The 19,775-nt window shown below is 47.5% G+C and overlaps 1 protein-coding gene across 3 annotated transcripts in view; it reads right to left on the bottom strand.

Annotated features, from left to right (window-relative positions):
• The window catches only part of LOC115081610 (synaptotagmin-like protein 2), a 251,242-nt gene that overhangs the window by 21,430 nt on the left and 210,037 nt on the right, over positions 1-19,775 (bottom strand). For all 3 annotated transcript variants that reach the window (XM_029586035.1, XM_029586034.1, XM_029586036.1), the window contains exons 8-14: positions 19,064-19,162; positions 10,812-10,903; positions 10,117-10,218; positions 9,521-9,690; positions 6,513-6,615; positions 4,593-4,754; positions 3,510-3,600 (exon numbers count right to left, since the gene is read on the bottom strand). In XM_029586035.1, the coding sequence (XP_029441895.1) occupies positions 3,510-3,600; positions 4,593-4,754; positions 6,513-6,615; positions 9,521-9,690; positions 10,117-10,218; positions 10,812-10,903; positions 19,064-19,162 (819 nt within the window). The remainder of the gene's footprint in view (positions 1-3,509; positions 3,601-4,592; positions 4,755-6,512; positions 6,616-9,520; positions 9,691-10,116; positions 10,219-10,811; positions 10,904-19,063; positions 19,163-19,775) is intronic.

Genomic DNA, 19,775 nt, shown 5'->3' on the forward strand with positions numbered 1-19,775 from the left:
GTGTGTCACCAAGCAGCGGCAGGTGTGTCGCATGCTACCGGTCTCCCGCTGCTCTTCCTCCTTCTTCCTTCTCCTAACGAGAGGCAGGCTATCTTCCACTGCTGCCATTGCCGCCCGGGCTATCAGCACGTTCAAGCCCGGATGGGAACAGCAGTAGTGTTAGTGGAGGCTGGAAACTGCAGCTGGGCCTTTTCTCCTTCCCGTACCTTCCCCCACCCTGGCCCGGAACAGGAAGTGATGTTCAGTGGGGTGTGCGGGAAGAAGAAAGAGCCATGCCGCATGAAAAGGTAGCGGCAACAGCATCGGCCCCAAGCAGTAGCGTGGGCCCGGAGCAAAATCAGAAGCAGCCAGAAATCGACACAGGAGACAGCAGAATTAGCCTCCCATGGCCGATGGGATTCTTCTTTCTTGGCCTGCGGGGGCTAGAGGAGGAGGCTGCCGCAGCTACCATTTGTGCTCGGCGGGGGGAGGAACTGAGAGAGTGATAGCCAGCCAGCCTGTCTGTAAGTGAGAGAATGTGTATGTGTGGTTGAGAGTGTGCATGTGTAACTGTGACTGAGAGCTTGTGTGTAAGTGAGAGCCTTTGATTGAGATCATCTATGTAAAGTGTGTGAGAGAGAGCATGTGTGTGATTGAGAGAAACTGGTCAGAGACATGATGTGTGTGTATAAGGAGAGACAATGGACATGACTGGTCAGGGAGATGACTGGAGTGTGTGTGTGTGTGAGAGAGAGAGAGAGAGAGAGAAAGTGATTATGGGAATGAGAAGCCTGTGCATGTGGAGAGAGCTAGCATAGGAGTAAGAAACATGGGTGTGTGTGAGACACAGCATGGGAGTGAGAAGCCTGTATATGTAAGATAGAACATGGGAGTGGGAAGCCTGTGTGTGTGTGTGTGCGCGCTTGAGAGAGAGAGACTGTTTGGGAAGGTGACTGGTGTGTGTGTGTAAGAGAAACTGGTCAGGAGATGATTGGTGTGTGAGAGACAGAAACTGGTATGTGAGTGTGACTGGTATGTGTGTGTGAGAGAGAAAGAAAGTGATTATGGAAATGAGAAGCCTGCATGTGGCGAGAGCTAGCATAGAAGTGAGAAACCTGGGTGTATGTGAGACACAGCATGGGAGTGAGAAGCCAGTATATGTAAGATAGAACATGGGAGTGTGTGTGTGTGTGTGTGTGTGTGTGTGTGCATGAGAGAGAGAGACTGGTCCGGAAGGTGACTGGTGTGTATGTAAGAGAGAGACTGGTCGGGAGATGATTGGCGTGTGAAAGACAGAAACTGGTCATGGGGGTGTAATTGGTATGTGTGTGTGTGTGTGAGAGAGACAGAGAGACTGGTAGTGGGCCCTAAGGAAGAGGACCATGAGTACAGAGCTTCAGCCACTACTGCTTCTGGTGTGTGCTACTGGCCTGCATGGAAGAGGAGTAGGAGAGCTGCTGGAGGGGGTTAGTAATGGTGGCTTTTTACGTTTATTTTTCTTGATTGACTGCCACTTTAATTACTGAATATTATGTGATGTGTCTGCTGTTTTGAAATATTTTATTGGTGTTTGGAGAATTTTAAATTTTTACGAGTTTTTAAATGTTGGATATTATTCTGTTCATCATTGTTGTGAAACATTTATTCTGCTTATTAGTATAGTTATACAATTATTTCTGTGTTGGGATCTATAGCTGCTTGGCTAGTTCTGTTTTCCTAATAGGAGGTGTATTGGTGTTTAGGGCCTGATTTAATATTTGTAGTGTTCCATAATACAGGTGTAACTGTGTGCGGATTAGTTTATGTGCATTACTGCAGATCCTGGGAGTATGTAAGGTCGGTTCTGTGTATGTGACCAAGGTGAGATATTTTACTGTATCAATCTTATTAGTTGTATTTTCTCAAGAGGACATGCATTAGTGATAAACTGCTGTCTTTTTTCATAAGTAGGGCTATTGAGCCTGGTAGTAGGAGTTTGTGTTGCTGTTACTGAGATGACACTAGAACCAGAATATATTTTTTGTAAGGTGAGTTGTATGGGGAATGTCGTAATTCTGCATTACATCCATAATTGTGGGTCAGGAGGGTTCCTGTGGATGCAAACTGTACTTTTACATTTAGCCCTATGATGGTCATGTGTTCATCTCTTTCGATGGGTGGATTCACTAGCGACAAATCCGGGTCCTGATCTGGCAAAGGAGAGGGCTGAGGAGGGTCAGGCGGATCCGACCTGCCCAGCACAGTCCTGACCCTAGTAGCAGCTTGAGAGTCCGGGGTGCCAGAGCCCTGTCCAATGACCAATCGAGGGATCTTCGCCGGGGGGGATCCTCCTGTTCCTCCAAACTGGCCAGAAAAGACCTGTGCATTAACAGTACAAACTCTGTGGAAAAACGGTGTTGTGCTTTGCTGGGCAATAGAGAGGGGGGGGGTCAGGGGCTGCACCTGGAGAGCCCACAGGGCTTAAAACAAGCGGTAAATAAGAGAAATCTGGCACCTCTCCCCCCTGAGGCTCTGAGCCGGCAGCAAGGTCCAGGCACAAAATGGCCGCCGTTCCCGCGATTTTCTGAGAGGGAGACGGCCTGGCTGCGTGCTTCACGATCTGACCTCGGGTCGTCAATTTTAAAGGTCCCTCCCCTCCAGGCAAGCAGACAGACCAAAGCCCCTCACAGGAGAGCCGCAACGCAGGCTCCCCGCAGGCTATACAAAAAGCTGATCACGGCATCGGGAGGACAGAGTCAGCTGCGGGAGAAGATAAATCAGCTGTGTCTGTCTGCGCTGGGGAGCGGGAGCTGACGAGACAGCTCTGAACTGCTTCTTTCCCTGCCGACAACACCAAAGAATGCCTTTTTCTCTTATCAAAAATTTCCTTTTGAATTGCTTTTTTTTTTTTTTTACAACAGCAGAGGAATTAAATCATCTCTGCAATGGGACCCGAGGCATAACACATCTCTGGAGTCACCTAGAAAAGGAGGGGGAGTGACTGGACCACCAGTATTACCCCTAGGCAGGGAAAAAACCCAGAGGTCACCGGGAATAAGGGTCCTGGGCTGATTACTCAAGGGGAAAATCCCACCTAGGACCCTATAAGAGCTAGGAGACACTATAATTTTTTTTTTTTTTTTTTTACTGTCAGGTAATACTTGCTTGATCCAGTGAGAAAAGAGATATGAAAGAAAACTTCTCAAAGGGAAATAAAGAAAATATAACTAAGGAGAGGTAACCGTAGGTTCGTCCGTCTGCATCTGCTGGAGACAGAAAAATACTGAGGGGTGCAAGGTGAGCACTGTCCTCATGTAGGATACCCTTTCAGTTTTTCTCTGTCTCCATCTGCTGGACAGGAGGCTCAACCCACTGTCTGGACTGTTCCGGGTACGTACTGGGAACTGCAGCTACTTCGTACTTTGTACTCATAGACTCCAACCCAGCATAAGCTGCTAAAAATTACCCTTCCTATGGGTAATTTTCACTTGAAGATTCTAACGTGATCCAGCATAGCCCTCTGGGTGCGGGCAATAGATTCTTCTGTTTACCTTGCATATTACCCAGGCTTCCTGGTGGAATGTATCTAATTGACAGATTCATCACTCCTCGATGATCCACATCACTGCTAGCAGACAGGCTCTGGAAAAGGCAGATGGACACAAGATGGATTTGTTGGCTATGAAATGAATGACTTTCTGAACGTTGTATATCATAGGAACATATATCTAAAGGCCTGTGTATTATGGGAAAACTGATTAAAGCGCTTATGTGCATTTGTCTGTCAGGGACCAGCAGGATACAGCGCACGTATGCACTCCCACTGAGATGCACATCCGCATGGCTCCAGCAGCCGCAAGGGCTAGAAGGAGGCTTGGTTATTGGTTTCCAGCTTTTGCAGATGGAAGGCTCTACAGAATGGCCACGTAGCCACTGGACAGAAGGCCGCATGGGCTGCAACGTAGAGTCCACGGTTGAGTTGACTCCATCGGCACATACGAGTCAGCAGCAGTGGTGGTATGCCGGGGGAACATGGGACACTTCTGCAATTAGGCTGGGGAAGCCAGTACTAGGGTTGCATGCAGCGCCAGGCATACTAATCCCCGTGCCTCTGCAAGTATTTTGGTGTCTCTGCTAGTAGGATATAATAGGAGTAGATATCTAGTATATCACAGAAATACACAGTGTCACATCAAATCCTTTATGGCTGCAGACTTAGTGCCAGTAGAAAGCAATGTATCAGATTCAGCTGGATACTACTTAATTTTGAAGAATCAAGACTTCTTCAGATTTGCAGAGCTCTCCACATGGCTAACTGAGGCCTTGATTCACTAAGCCGTGTTCCCCATAGATGCAGAATGGGAGGAAAGCTAATCGGGCCTTAAGTTTGCAATACATTTTCCAATTCATAATCTCTAGCAGATAGGTTTAGAAGTCGCAGCTGTTCATGTGAGGGCACATGGGGACAGCAGAAAGACTTGGCCCAGAAGGCAGGATACAGGCCGTGGGCGCTCTCAGGGTGCAAATGCAAAGTCCCCTTTATTTATAACATAAATGAGAGGGCACAGTCTGGCTACAGTTCAGTGTGGGAATTAATGTGCGAGAAAGGAGGGTGCTATCTGGGGCATACCCACCCGTGGCTTCAGTGTGTACCAGTTCAGCTTCCTGTTGCTCCAGTCCCAGCTTGCCAAGTCCATTTCCATCTCTCCCAGAAAGCTGTTGCGGCCCAGTGGGTCATTGTGCCACACTGACAGACTTAGCTTCTGGATCAGCAAAACCATTTTCTCTATTTTGTACTACACAAAAGAAAGCGGGCAACATTTTGTCTTAGCCTTCGAAGGAGCAGAGAAGAAGTCGCAGGCAGGTTGCAAACCCCCTCCCCACCACCACCAACAAAAAAACCGTGTCAGGGGAAAAAGCATTTGAGGATCCTGCAGGGACTGAACCCTTATCCTGCTCCGTGGTATTGCAGGGCTGACACAGTGGCCTGAACTCTTTGCAAGCACTATCGGAGCTCTGATGCGTAAGCCAGCTCTGGAGCCAGTGTACGGTGATAAAATCAGCCGCTCATGCTTGCAGCTGGCTGACACTCCCTTGAGAGTCCTTGCCTGGGGTGATTTGGCATGAAACAGCCCATGCAGTAATAGGTACGGAACCTGCTGTTTTGCAGGAGGTAACGCTGATGTGCAGCTGCCACTGGTAAAGCGTTGGGGGTTACCCCGCCGGTAACACAAGGCCTGAGGTGGGCTGCGATGAACCCCTAGCCTTCAGTGAAGGTGCATCTCCTCCCCTAGGCCAACCTCTCCCACCTTCTGTTCCCTCCCTGCCCCTTGGGAGGACCCCCCACCCTCCACACCCCCCATCTGATGGCGTGCAGTAAATGAAAGGCTACGAGAGAGTAGACCCCCATCCTACCCATATAATATGGTGCTGGCTTGACCTCTCGCAACACTGCATTAGGTCAGTCAACGCCATTTTGTGTGGTGAAGAGACAGGAAGCAGGACCTTTCCCTCTTGCCCCTGACATTTGTTGCACGTCACCAGATGAGGTAGCTGGGAAGGTTCCTACATCTGCATTAATTCCATTTTAAATATTAAAGAGCTGCTCAAATACATTTTTATCACTTTAACTGTGCATCATGGTTGATGCAGACCAATGCAAACGCATTAAAGCTGATGCAGCATTAAGTTGTGTTAAACACGCATTAATGGTCAGCTTTATGCTTTGAGAACCTCCTGCTTTAAGGTTTTCTCAGCAAAGGTGTAAGCTGGCTCCTCTCAGAATCCCTAACTTGTCCACTGGTGGTTAAAGATTAATCCATCTTTCGCATGCTGGAGTGTTGTGTTTAACTCTCCCGTGTTTCAGCAGGTGACTGCAGAACTTAGTGTTATTCTATCTCTCCCGTGTTTCAGCAGGTGGCTGCAGAACTTAGTGTTATTCTATCTCTCCCGTGTTTCAGCAGGTGACTGCAGAACTTAGTGTTGTTCTATCTCTCCCGTGTTTCAGCAGATGGCTGCAGAACTTAGTTATTCTATCTCTCCCGTGTTTCAGCAGGTGACTGCAGAACTTAGTGTTGTTCTATCTCTCCCGTGTTTCAGCAGATGGCTGCAGAACTTAGTGTTGTTCTATCTCTCCCGTGTTTCAGCAGATGGCTGCAGAACTTAGTTATTCTATCTCTCCCGTGTTTCAGCAGATGGCTGCAGAACTTAGTTATTCTATCTCTCCCGTGTTTCAGCAGGTGACTGCAGAACCTAGTGTTGTTCTATCTCTCCCGTGTTTCAGCAGATGGCTGCAGAACTTAGTTATTCTATCTCTCCTGTGTTTCAGCAGGTGACTGCAGAACTTAGTTATTCTATCTCTCCCGTGTTTCAGCAGGTGACTGCAGAACTTAGTGTTGTTCTATCTCTCCCGTGTTTCAGCAGGTGACTGCAGAACTTAGTTATTCTATCTCTCCCGTGTTTCAGCAGGTGACTGCAGAACTTAGTGTTATTCTATCTCTCCCGTGTTTCAGCAGGTGGCTGCAGAACTTAGTGTTATTCTGTCTACTTCTTACCCTTAACACCTCCTGGTAAACGGGATTCACCGTTCTCTTCTTCACGGACGTTTTCCTCTTCCCCATCCGAGCTTTGTCTGGTAAAAGGTATGTCTTGACGTACCTGAAAGACATTTCACATCGGCCCCCACATTTAAACAGTGACATCGCTAGCAATCTCAGTTGTGCTCAGTTGTAACTGAGGTCTGGTGACTGATCGCAGGCAGTCAAATCTGACTACAAAGCAGCTAGCAGCAGAAACGGGTCAAAAATAGTGATCACATCCTGTTCTGCAAGTATTTTGCCGCCCAAGGGTGGAAATTTTGGTTATTGCAATCAATAATAATTTTTAAATGATCAAGGAGACTCAATTAAAATAACAAAATCAAAGCATTTAAATACATACACACACACACTCACTTACTGTAATATTGATTCCTATTCACCAAAAATCCAAGCACCCCACTATCCATCCTATGAAGGCACACAAGCCTGGTAGAATTACAGTGCCCAGGGATAAACATCAGGCACTGGTTCCAATCATCATGAAATATTTCACTATATACTGTACGTTAAAAGCAGCTGAGTCTGCAAACACACTCACAACATACAGACAACCCTGATTCTGTACAGATACCATTTAGTTTGCTATCTTTGCAAGGGTCTTCTGATAACAGCCAAGCAAGGACAATATTCCAGATATTTCACCTACTATAACTGGAACATTTAATTGGAAATAATCAATTCCCTGCACATTATTTGTCTTTTTTTTGCAGCATGGTATAAAGTACCAACCCTGTATCTAGCACTTGGGGACAATAACTAAAGAGAATTTGATTTTCTTTATTAGAAAGCACGTGCTATAGTGCTAAATAAGTGCATTCATAAGTCTCCCAGGACGCTCCACCAGACATTGGCTGCTGACGGTCTTAAAGTGCAATGAAAGGACAAAAGGATAATTAACCAAAACCTATCATTCAGGCTATTATACTGCTTCCTGCATAATGCACAGCAGATAGTTTAAACTCTAAAATATTGTTTTAATATTCTTCTACCCTGTCTGTGTAAATAGTGGATCATGGATCCAGCCCATAAACAGATTCCCCGAGTCGTTGCATTTGTCAAAGGCACAGCCGGGCTATAGACACAGTCTCCTTCAGTTGCGTGACACGTGCTGCACGTTCATGGCTGCTGGATAGGAGCGGCGTGAGCAGAGGGCTGAGGAAGGAGCAGTCGTGCCTTCACTTCTATCGCTCCCTAATCTGAACGCTTCTTTCTTGCTCTCTGCTTTACACCTCCAGAGGCTGGACGTGCTCAGGGTAACCACCGCCTTCCCAGGAAGCTTCTATCTCTCTAATTTTTGTTCTATAGCAGGGATGAAGGATTATAGACTTATTGTCACTTCCATATTCTCCTCCTCTATAGATGTTTTCTAACCATGCCAGAGAAGTTTTTAGAAGGTGGCATGAGGGCAGAGGGGTTTAAAAATGAGGAAAGTAATCTATTTTCCATTCCTTCTCCGCCCCAGCCAGAGCATCATCACCTTCTCTTCCTTTCCCTCTCCCTCCACCCCTGGCATCATCTCCTCACCCTCACCCTCCCTCTCCCCCACCCCCACCCCCTAGCATCATCGCCTTCCCTTTCTTCTCTTCCTAACCCTTGGCATCATCATCTTCCTTTCCCACCCTCTGACATCATCAGTTTAATCCACCCTTTCCCTGAGGCATTCCCCTGCCCCTCCCCCGCACTCTCTGGTGCATTCATCTGCCCCTTCTACCCACCATCCCCATGCCCTGGAACCAGCAGATACTGGCGAGCAGTGCTTACCTGGCTTCCCCCTGCAGTCAGAACTGCACAGGGCTGGTGGGTCTCACGAGATTTCAGGCTCCTGTGCAGTTGTGATTGCAGAGGAGGCAGCAATAATAGCAAATAAGCACTGCTTTCCAGTTCCCCCTACTGGCAGGAGGACATCCTGCAAGCCAGGGGGCACGGGGAAAGATAAAATGAAGACTCTGCCACAGCATCGCGCCTCCTCTTACTGAGCTCTGGCAGCACACGTGCGCTTCAGCCCCAGCACACGGAAACACTGCTCCATGATCTGAAAAACTGCTTCCCAAACCTGTCCTGGCGACCCCACAGCCAGTCGGGGTTTTCAGGATAGGAGAGGCCTTCAGAGTTTGCAAATTGATCTCATGCACGAGAGGTGTGGACTGGCTGTGGGGTCCATCAGGTGCATCTGATAAAAGGTATGGCAGTGACCTGAGATTACCGCTATCTCCATTGTCACTGAAGGAGAAACAGGAAGTAACAGAATAAACAGCAGCACAGGAGATTTAGGTTAAGAATTAGGAAAGGTGTTCTTCTAACTTTCAGGGTAGTCAAGCACCAGAACAGGTTGCCTGAGGAAACAGTGCACCCTTCTTTAGGACTGCTCTTCGGCCAGATATCGCTGAAAACTGAGGTTATCCAGCTAACGTAGGGCCTGATTCATCATCATAGACACAGAAATGCCTTCCTGAGTCGGGCCCTCAGCGGATAATAATGGTGCTCTGCCCTGGAACCCCTCACATAGCCGGATACATTTGTAGCCACGTAACAAGTTATCTGGCTATGTCAGGGACAGTCTGACCAGCAGGATTTTCAAACCCAGCGGTTGTCCGGCTAAGTGCGCTAAATATGGACCTCTAACTGCAATGGCTCACTTTTGCAAGCAATTTATATACATTAGACAACAGATACACAGGATCTAACCTGTTTCTGATTATGTTCTGGCTACGCCTCTCCTAATTTGGTAATGTTCGGCCAGTACCGTGAGCAACTGAGGTAAATAGTTCTGCCTTCCCCAATTTGGATATTCAGTTTCCTGCTTTTAGCTAAAAATCTTTGAGAAGTGCATGACAGCTGGTCATGCACTTTAAACATGGTGTGACTGTGCCTTTAGAAATAAGCGTTCACCTTCACCGAAAGAAAATGCTGCAGTTGTACAGTGGAGCATCAGCAAGTAAACTTTGCATGAAAGTGTTACGTACGGGTCCGATCTCCCTTTCCTTTCATCCACGATAGCCAGATCTTTGCACTGAGCCACGTAAATCTGGAATTCTCTGTTCTTCTCGTCATAGTCCAGAGCAAACTGAACCATCCCCTGGGCATCCACACTGCCGAAGTCTCCGCTGTAAACGCTCAGCACGCTGTTGCTCACCTGCAGGACGCACAGCAGCCACGTTATCAGCCAGGGCAATGGAGTACTGGGCCAATATAGGAAGACAGACAGTTTGATTTCACACCCTCCCCCTATCACCAACCCATGGGCCTTTGTAAACATTGGTTAGTTGCTAAGGAAAACCATGAAAGTCACCTTTGTTTGGTCATGAAGACAGAGAAAATGAATCGGGCGCCACTGTTGTGTTTAGCAGTGCCAACGAGATTGCTTTTTCAGAAGCCGATATGATCGGCAGCGATGTGCTTCCAGTTTCTCAGTGAGGGGGGTGTCTCGTTGAGTTTGGTGGTGTAACCCGGGGCTCCCGGGGGGTATCTGTCTGGGAGTCTCCTCCAGCACATCATTGGGGGCTGGCATGTAACAGGAAGAACGTCCTGTGAGCGTCCATGCATTCTGCGTGATACATACCGAAGACACGGACGCCATGTCGGATGAGTGGCTGCCAATGCTGAGCGTCTTCCTGTGCTTGTTCAGCTGAAAACTGACTTCTGATGCTGTGTCAGATTCAGTCTGCTCCCCGCCCACCCAAAAAAAACAATATTAATTAAAAAAACAGATTTCTTTAACGCAACCACCTTGGAGAGAACCACACCTAAGACATTTGCTATCAGACAGTAAATAACAATCTCCTGTCCACTAGTGGGACTGTAAAAGTAACACACACAGACTTGCGACTCAAACGGCAGCACGACTCTTTCATCCCAAGGCTTTTAATGCCACAATATTATCTCTGCCTTCCAATAATTAATGGAGTTTAAATAAAGCTAACGATGGACTTGTCTAGGAAGCCTTTATGAAGCTATTGGATGTTGATAGATGCCAGTTTTGGGGGTTATCACAGTGTCGCCTATTGCACGAGGAAGGGCTTTTAATCGTCCCCAGAGCTTGCACCCTCCAACATGCGTTCCCCTGATATGGGTTTCATTTCAAGCCAACTACTTTGTGGTTTTCCCTTTATTAATTGACGATTTTCCACTCGGTAAACTCTTGTAATGCAATGTAATAATATTAAAAATTATATTAAATGCCCACTGGCCGTGCCAGTCGTTAGGGGCTTTATCATTTAAACAGGATAACATTCCATATGTGGGGTTTGCTCTTACTTCAGACAGAAGTGCAGGGGTAGATCTGCTCAGCTCTTTGGCTCGCTCGGGTTCAAGAAGTTGATGGGTTATTGTCTGGGGTTTATTGTACGCTACAAGTAAGAACACACAACAGGGTTAACTGCATCATTATGGAACGCGACTCTATACTGCATTTGAGAACACGCTTAAGAAGTCACATCAAAGCAGCAATTCAACCAAAAAATACACACACACGTATATAAGAACATAAGAACATGCCATACTGGGTCAGACCAAGGGTCCATCAAGCCTAGCTTTCCCGTCGATAGCAGGGCTGAATTAGCCATGCTGTATGGGAACTGTCAATCAGGGCCCAGGAGGCGGAGCTTCTTAGCAGAGTTAGATCTTTTTGATCCTCTGCGGCTGCGTGAGGGTTCCCGCGCAGCAGTAACGGTTCTCCTCAGTCTGTTTTTTTCCGCGCGCGGGAGCGCACGCGGAGCCCTTCTTCTCCTCAGAAGAGCGAAAAAAAAAAAGTCCAAAAAGCAGTCTGGTTTTAAGCCTTGCCCTTGCGGCAAGATCATGTCCGTCACACACGGGCATGACCGTTGTTATAGATGCCTCGGGCGCGAGCATCCGCAAGCCGACTGTGAACATTGCGAACGAATGTCACCAAGGGCGCGGCGTCATCGAAATTACCGGTGGTTGGAGTTAGATGAAAAAACTTCAACAACGCAGTCTTCGCCGGCACCAAAGTCAAAGCCGTCTTCTCCGGTAAAGAGAGCGTCCTCCTGGGATCCTCAGTCCCCGAAGGTAAGGGACATGAAACGAAGGCCCAGAGAAATCGAGGACCAGGGACCTGGCCCCTCAAAAACAAAGGACGTCGGGAAGCAGGAGCCATTCAAGTTAACCGAGCCCTGTTCCAAAAGACCTCGGGGAGAAAATCCGGTAAGAGCCTTGTTACTGTCTAAGGCCGCGGGTCCGAGGTCGTCTTTGCCGCCGAAAAAGCCACAATCGGAGGGTGGAACTTTATCGGCGCACAGAAAGGCTCTGCCCAGTAATTCAAAATCGGCGCCGAAGACACATCCGACGCCGCAGACACTCTCGGCGCCAGGGAACCATCCGGCCCCGGACAACTACAGGGCGCCAGATCACCCGGAGCCGAAACATCGGGGGCCGGGGCCGAAACACTCGGCGCCGAAACACACGGAGCCGACACAGGCGCCAAAGCATCCGGAGCGGGGATCGGTGCCGAAGCCTCGGGAGCCGAAGTCAACTACGAAGCACCGGGATCCGAAACCGGCGCCGAAGCACACTGAGCCGAGACCGGCACCAAAACATAAACATACAGGTACACGTTCGGAGCCTCCAGAAAAGGACTCGGCCTCGAGTAGAGAGAAGTTGACTTCTTCCAAGACTCACAATCCTCAATTAGCTAAATCAGCGGACAATCAAAAACGTAGAGACAGTCCTAGGGATCCGGAGGCACCTACTGGCCAGCAGTCAACTCCAGACCCTCAACCTCTCGCAGTGCTAAACCCTCTCCAGGAGTTAGTATCTACCCACTTGGGAATACAAGAATCTCGGGAAGTAAGGAAGCACCACAGACCAACTTCAGACCAAGAGTCGAGGAACAGCAAATCCTCCTCTTCAAGAAAGACGCCATCATCGTTCGACGTCGTCGCCCCCCTCGAAAAGACATCACGGCGAAGACAAGAAACAACACGGGGCGCATCTACATAGGAGATCTTCCTCCTCTTCATCCTCTCATTATAGGAGTATTTCCTCTCGTTCTGCCTACTCCTCTCACAAAGTGATTCCTATTTCTTCATCACAGTCCCCCAACACTGTGCACTCGGGACTTTCCAGGAGTCACAGTGAATCGAATTGGAGTGACCATTCCGATCAAATTAAGGATACCACTCCTCTTCCCTCAAAGTCACCTACGGGTGTACAACGGCCATCAATGCCACAGCACATTTCCAAGGCATTCTGGGACCTTACACAGTCTTTAGCAGGCTTCTTCGAATCCCTGCAATCAACATATACCCTTCCTCCGGAATCTACGGTTCCAGGGGAACCAGCACAAAGTCCACCGCAGACTCCACGGGATATACCTGCCTCAGAAACTCACTCTCCACTGGTATATCCCATCTCCCCATCCCAACACGAAGACTCTATGTCTCAGCATTCCTCGCCGGGTTCATCTACGGGTTACCCCTCTGACCCACCGGAACAACCAGCGGAACCATACTCCCCACCAGAGGATCTTACGTATCCTAAATTTGTGGACAAGATAAGTAATATCTTGAAATTAGATATTCAAAAATTGCCAGAGCCAAGGGCGGAAACATTTGGATTATTAAAAATTTTCAATGCCCCCGGAGAGCCGTCAGCTTTACCACCACACACAGTGTTACATAGTGTTCTACAGAAATCGTAGGATACCCCCTATACTCTACCCGCAGTATCGAGGAAGACTGACTTAAAATTTAAGCTTCAGAAACCATCCATGTATTCCATTCCACAATTGCCACATGAATCTATAGTGGTAGAGTCAGCGCTGCAAAAGTATAAGAAAACAAGGACACATGCTTCGGCTCCACCGGGCAAGGATAATAAATGTCTAGACGATTTTGCGAAAAGAATTTATCAAAACGCAATGCTTACATCTCGAATTAATCATCACCATTTCTATATGGTCCAATATTTATACGAGTGTCTGCAAGCCACTAAGGGCATGTTTACGGCAGGGGGGAAAAGCATTCCATCCCCGATTTCAGATATGGAGGAATGCACGCGTCATATGCTGAGAGCAGTGTATGAGGGATTTGAGAATTCCTCAAGGGCTTCAGCTATGGCAATTTCTGCCAGACGACTGGCATGGCTCAAAGCCAGTGCCATCAGGGAAGATCTACATGAAAAATTGTCAAACCTACCATGCTCAGTCGACAATCTTTTCGGGGACCGTTTACATGAGACCGTGAGCAAGCTCAAAGATCAGGCTCTGGCAGTCCAATTGCTAGCAGCTCCATTGTCTGCGAAACGATTTTTTTCCATCACGTAGGCAACCATACACTAGAAGACCATATAGATCTTACCAGAACTACAGACAACAATCCTTTACCCCTTACCAGAGGCAAACAACTAACAATCCTCCTCAACAACAGCAGAGGAGGGGAAAGCCAAGAACCCAGCGGCAACCACAACAGCAACAACAGACAGCAGTCCCAGCTAAGACTTCTCAGTCTTTTTGACTCCACAGCCACCGCTACCACCATCTCTACCGCAACATCCTCCGGGCAGGATAACCGCTTGCTACGATGCATGGAAATCCATCACGACAGATCAGTGGGTTCTAGACATAATTCAAGACGGATATCACCTACACTTCCTATCCAAACCCATCGTTCCTCACTTTCCCCTGAGAAAGGGAAAACCTTATCAACCCCATCTGGCCCAAGAATTGACCACGCTGATTCATCAAGGAGCAATTCACCCGATTTCCCAGGAAGAAAAGGGCCGGGGGTTTTACTCCCCATATTTCCTCATCCCAAAGAAATCGGGGGGCACTCGACCCATTCTGGACCTCCGGGAACTCAACAAACACCTAGTCCGGGAGAAGTTCAAGATGGTATCTTTAAAGTCCATCCTTCCCTTATTACAGCACAGGGATTGGATGTGCTCAATAGACCTCAAGGATGCGTATACCCATATCCCAATCCACAGATCTTGTTTGCAATACCTCTGTTTCCAGTATCACAACCAGCATTACCAATACAAAGTGCTACCCTTTGGACTGTCGGCAGCACCCAGGGTATTCACAAAGTGCATGGTCGTAGTGGTGGCTCATCTTCGCTTACAGGGACTGACAATATTTCCTTACCTGGACGACTGGTTAGTAGTAGCGTCGGATCCGGCTCTGTTGGAATCGCATCTCAACATAGCACTAACCTGTCTACTATGATTGGGTTTAATAGTCAATTACCCGAAGTCCAAATTACAGCCCTCACAAATTCTACAATTCATAGGTACACGTCTGGACACGTGTCAAGCCAGAGCTTTCCTTCCGGAGGACAGAAAACTAGTAATCTGTTCCTTACTAGTAGCACTACAGGACATGCAAACTGCTTCGGCCCGGACAGTGCTACGCCTTCTGGGACACTTAGCAGCTGCGACCTTTACAGTCCCCAATACCAGACTCCATATGAGACGACTTCAATGGGGTCTGAAACGTCAGTGGACACAACATACTCAACTATTGCACAAAAGAGTGTGTATCACCAACCAAATGAGGCAGGACATCATGTGGTGGCTCAAGTTACCAACGTTGAGCAAGGGAGCTCCATTCAATCCTCAGCCTCACAATGCAGTCCTTACCACAGACGCTTCGCGAAAGGGCTGGGGAGCTCATCTGGATCTTCTAGAGAAGCAAGGCCTATGGTCTCACAACGAACAGCAATTACAAATCAATTTGTTGGAGCTCAGAGCGATCCGAAATGCCCTACTCACCTTTCAGGACTACCTTCGAGGTCGGAGGGTCATGATATACACGGACAACCAGGTAGCCATGTTCTATATAAACAAACAAGGCAGGTCCGGTTCATGGTCCCTCTGCAAAGAGGCACTACAGATCTTCGCTCACGCCCACAGACACTCCATTCACCTACAAGCCTCTTACTTACCGGGAATTGCAAACACGAGAGCAGACAGACTGAGTCGGATATTCCATCCGCACGAGTGGAGGATAAATCCCGAGGTTCTGCAGGAAGTCTTCAACCGTTGGGGCACTCCAACAATAGATCTGTTTGCCACGGAACTCAACACTCAACTACCTCAATTTTGTTCCATCAGACCCAGCAAGCGCAGGTTGTCTCAGGATGCCTTCCTGATTCAGTGGTACCCAACTCTTCTTTACGCTTTTCCACCGATTCCATTAATCACGAAAACGTTGCAAAAGTGTATCACAGACCGCAGTCAACTCATTCTCATAGCACCTGCGTGGCCGCGACAACCATGGTACAGTTACCTCCTACGTCTATCAATAGAAGAGCCGATCCGCTTTCCGAACCGTCCGGACCTTCTCCTTCAAGACAACGGCCTCATTCACCCGCTTCTCTCATCACTCCACCTGACTGCGTGGAGATTGAACGGGCATTATTGACTGAGCAAGGGGTTTCCCAAAGGGTACAAACTATTCTTCTCGAGTCTAGGAAGCCATCCACCAGAAGAAGTTACTCCTTCAAATGGAAACGTTATTCGACCTGGTGTGGGGAAAACAACCTTTCACCCATAGACTGTTCACCAACAGCCTTGCTAGATTATCTACACTCTCTCTACGAATCGGGATTGGCCACCTCCTCGATTCGAGTCCATCTTAGTGCGATTGCAGCGTATCATCGGCCACTAGATAACCACTCAGTGGCAGAACATCCGCTTCTCTCTAGATTCTTCAAAAGTCTCCTACACTTACGCCCACCAGTGTCGAAACCACCGATTCCGTGGAATCTCAACTTACTTCTGGAACAGCTCATGCTCTATCCATTTGAACCCATGGAATCTGCGCACATGAAATACCTCACGTGGAAGACAGTGTTTCTAGTTGCGATAACCTCTGCCCGACGAGTCAGTGAACTTCAAGCTTTGGTTCATTACGAACCTTATCTACAGTTTCACCATGATAAAGTTGTACTACGCACTCATCCTTCCTTCCTTCCGAAGGTAGTATCTTCCTTCCATCTCAATCAAACCATTGACTTACCAATTTTCTTTCCAAAACCTCATGCCAATGATAGAGAACGCTTACTACATACCCTGGATTGCAAAAGGGCATTAGCATATTATAAGAGAAGAACACATTCCCTCAATAGATCTTCTCAACTGTTCCTATCCTTCAACCCAAACGCTCCTGGAGCACCAGTAGCGAAGCGTACCATCTCTAGCTGGATAGCACAATGCATCAGATATTGCTATTCTGCTAAAGGAACAGAACTTTCTTCAAGGCCAAACGCCCATCAAGTAAGGGCTATGGCCGCATCATTAGCTCATCTACAGAACGTTCAACCAGTGGATATTTGTAAAGCAGCCACTTGGTCTTCGCTACATACCTTCACCTCCCACTATTGCATAGATAAACAATCGGCGGGAGATGCTACACTGGGACAATCAGTTCTACGCACCTTCTCTGGGTAATAGCCACGACTGCCACGCTATTACACATACCAAAATGCAGCATTACAACGTATACGGGAGCTTGGGACTCCCATACAGCATGGCTAATTCAGCCCTGCTATCGACGGGAAAAAGCAAGTTTGCTTACCGTAAACGGTGTTTCCGTAGATAGCAGGATGAATTAGCTATGCTGACCCGCCCACCTCCCTGTCAGTCGTGGTTTTTTCCCGCTACGCTCAAGCTTAATTACAGACTGAGGAGAACCGTTACTGCTGCGCGGGAACCCTCACGCAGCCGCAGAGGATCAAAAAGATCTAACTCTGCTAAGAAGCTCCGCCTCCTGGGCCCTGATTGACAGTTCCCATACAGCATGGCTAATTCATCCTGCTATCTACGGAAACACCGTTTACGGTAAGCAAACTTGCTTTTCCTGTTTCCAACAGAGGCCAATCCAGGCCACAAGAACCTGGCAATTACCCAAACACTAAGTCTATTCCACGTTAGCGATGCTAATGGCAGTGGCTATTCTCTAAGTGATCTTAATAGCAGGTAATGGACTTCTCCTCCAAGAACTTATCCAATCCTTTTTTAAACACAGCTATACTAACTGCACTAACCACATCCTCTGGCAACAAATTCCAGAGTTTAATTGTGCGTTGAGTAAAAAAGAACTTTCTCCGATTAGTTTTATATATATATATATATATTATAGTTAATTAGTTTTATATATATATATATATATATTATAGTTATTTAGTTTTATATATATATATATATTATAGTTATATAGTTTTATATATATATATTATAGTTATAGTTATATATATATTTTGTTTTTGTTTGGGGGGGACGACTCAGTGGTGATTTGCTCCCAATCCTTTGTGCTTCCCAGCTCAGTGGGGACCGAGGCTGGAATCTGGCACAGCAAACCTTTCCTTCACAACTATGGGCCTCATTTTCAAAGGGAGTTACTGCGCGCGATAAATTCGCAAATCGCGTTAACGGCTGTTAGCGCGATTTGCGAATGCAAATTAGTAATTTGGTATTCAGGGGGCGGAGCATATGTAAAGTGAGAAACAGTTATCGTGTGCGGCGAATCAGCCGCAGTGTTAGCGCGGCTCCTATCGCGGCTAATAGCTACAACCCTTTCATTTGCATTACAGACTGCGCTAGAGGGCGCGGTGCACGACATGTCTGGACAGCCTATTTCAGAGGGACCACTGTTCTTTCCATACGTCTCATGTGGAATGCGAAAGTGGCCCCCAACCCCCGACGCTCATACCTAATCCCCACCCCGAGTTAGTAGGTGGCCCTCCCATAGGGATACAAATACCTGTCTAGGGCATAGGCACTATAGTAAGTCTCTCTCTCTCTCTCTCTCTCTCTCTGACAAACGGTGAAAACATCACCGCACGCTGCACGAAAGAAGCCTCATTTGCATTGGAAACGCCCCCTAATGCGTTACCAATGTGATATTGGAAAATGAGGCCCTATGTGAGGGATTTCACACCCCCCCTTCATTTTATATCCCCCTCCAAACTTAGTTTCGTTCAGTGATTGCAGCACCAGTCCTCGGCAGAAGGTCATGCACGGCGGCCCCTTCCGAAACCTTTGCAATCGCGCGCCCTAAATCTGGCCAGCAGGGGTCACTGTTACACAGGGACTGGGCTGTGAATACTGCCCACGCTGCCCAACTGGCCCAAGCTGGGAACTGAACCCACGGCCCCATCCAATATATTTCTAAATATTTTCATATCATTCAGTTATCAATGTGAATTTTAGGAAATGTAATATCCATTTGTACTTTCTGATTTTCGTTTCATTGAAAAGGTTACGTATGTATTTTGAAGTTTTGGTAAGCACATCCTCAGGTATTTAAGGTTTGAATAGTAGAGGAAGTGGAGTTTAGAAGCAGGAAGTATTGTGATACATAAAGGCACATTTTGTGTGTTTAAAAAGCAAAACAAAACATAAAAGTTCGAGAAATAAAATATAGCTGGACAAAAATCAGAAAAGAAAAAAGAAACCTTGACTGACAAACAGACTCAGAATCCAAGTCAAGAAAAAGGAGGTGAAGCCAAGGAAGACAGAAATGCTGCTTATCCATGGTGCGCTGTACTCACTCTCAGTGCTGGTGTAAATGTTCACCATGCTCCGGGCGTTGCTCAGGACGTTGGCACGCGCTAAAGCCAAGATAACCGGAGACTCCTCATTCTCCTCCTCTAAAACGAGAAGCAGCAGCGCGTGAAAGTCTAATATTGCAAACTGGCCAGACGGGTGTAGCGCGTACCCTTGCTTTCCGGCATTTGCTGACGGTTAATGCCACAGCCAGATAGAGCAGACCCTGAGGAGGGGTGGGGCAGGCCTGGTACCAGTACATCAGAGCAGGGGTGGCGGGGGCAGCATGGGCACAGATCCCCTGCATGGTTAACTTGCTTTACAAGCGGTATAATATTACATTTAAATAAATAAATAGATAATCAGAAGCAAACACAGGGCCTTAGGGCTGTGCATCTGTTTGAAGCAGCCAATTTTTTACCAAATTCCCTGTTTTGTTTCAGTTCATTTTTAAAATGGAGAAAGGAAAAACAAATGAAAGGTTGGTTGTCATTCATTTTTTTAAATGAACACCATCACCACCCCCCACCCCCTTCCTCCCCACCCCTGGACCTTCTTGCCCCATAGCTGAAAATGTGTTTATGGGGCAGGAGCCACCACTGGACCCAGCACTGGCAGACTCAGACCAGCGCATGTTGGATGCCAAAAATTAACAAAGATATTTTCAGCTGCTGGGTGAAAGGGTGCGAGGGCAGGGGAGAGGAGCGGGCGAAGACC

The sequence above is a fragment of the Rhinatrema bivittatum genome, unplaced genomic scaffold (assembly GCF_901001135.1).
Source record: "Rhinatrema bivittatum unplaced genomic scaffold, aRhiBiv1.1, whole genome shotgun sequence".
Classification (NCBI taxonomy): domain Eukaryota; kingdom Metazoa; phylum Chordata; class Amphibia; order Gymnophiona; family Rhinatrematidae; genus Rhinatrema; species Rhinatrema bivittatum.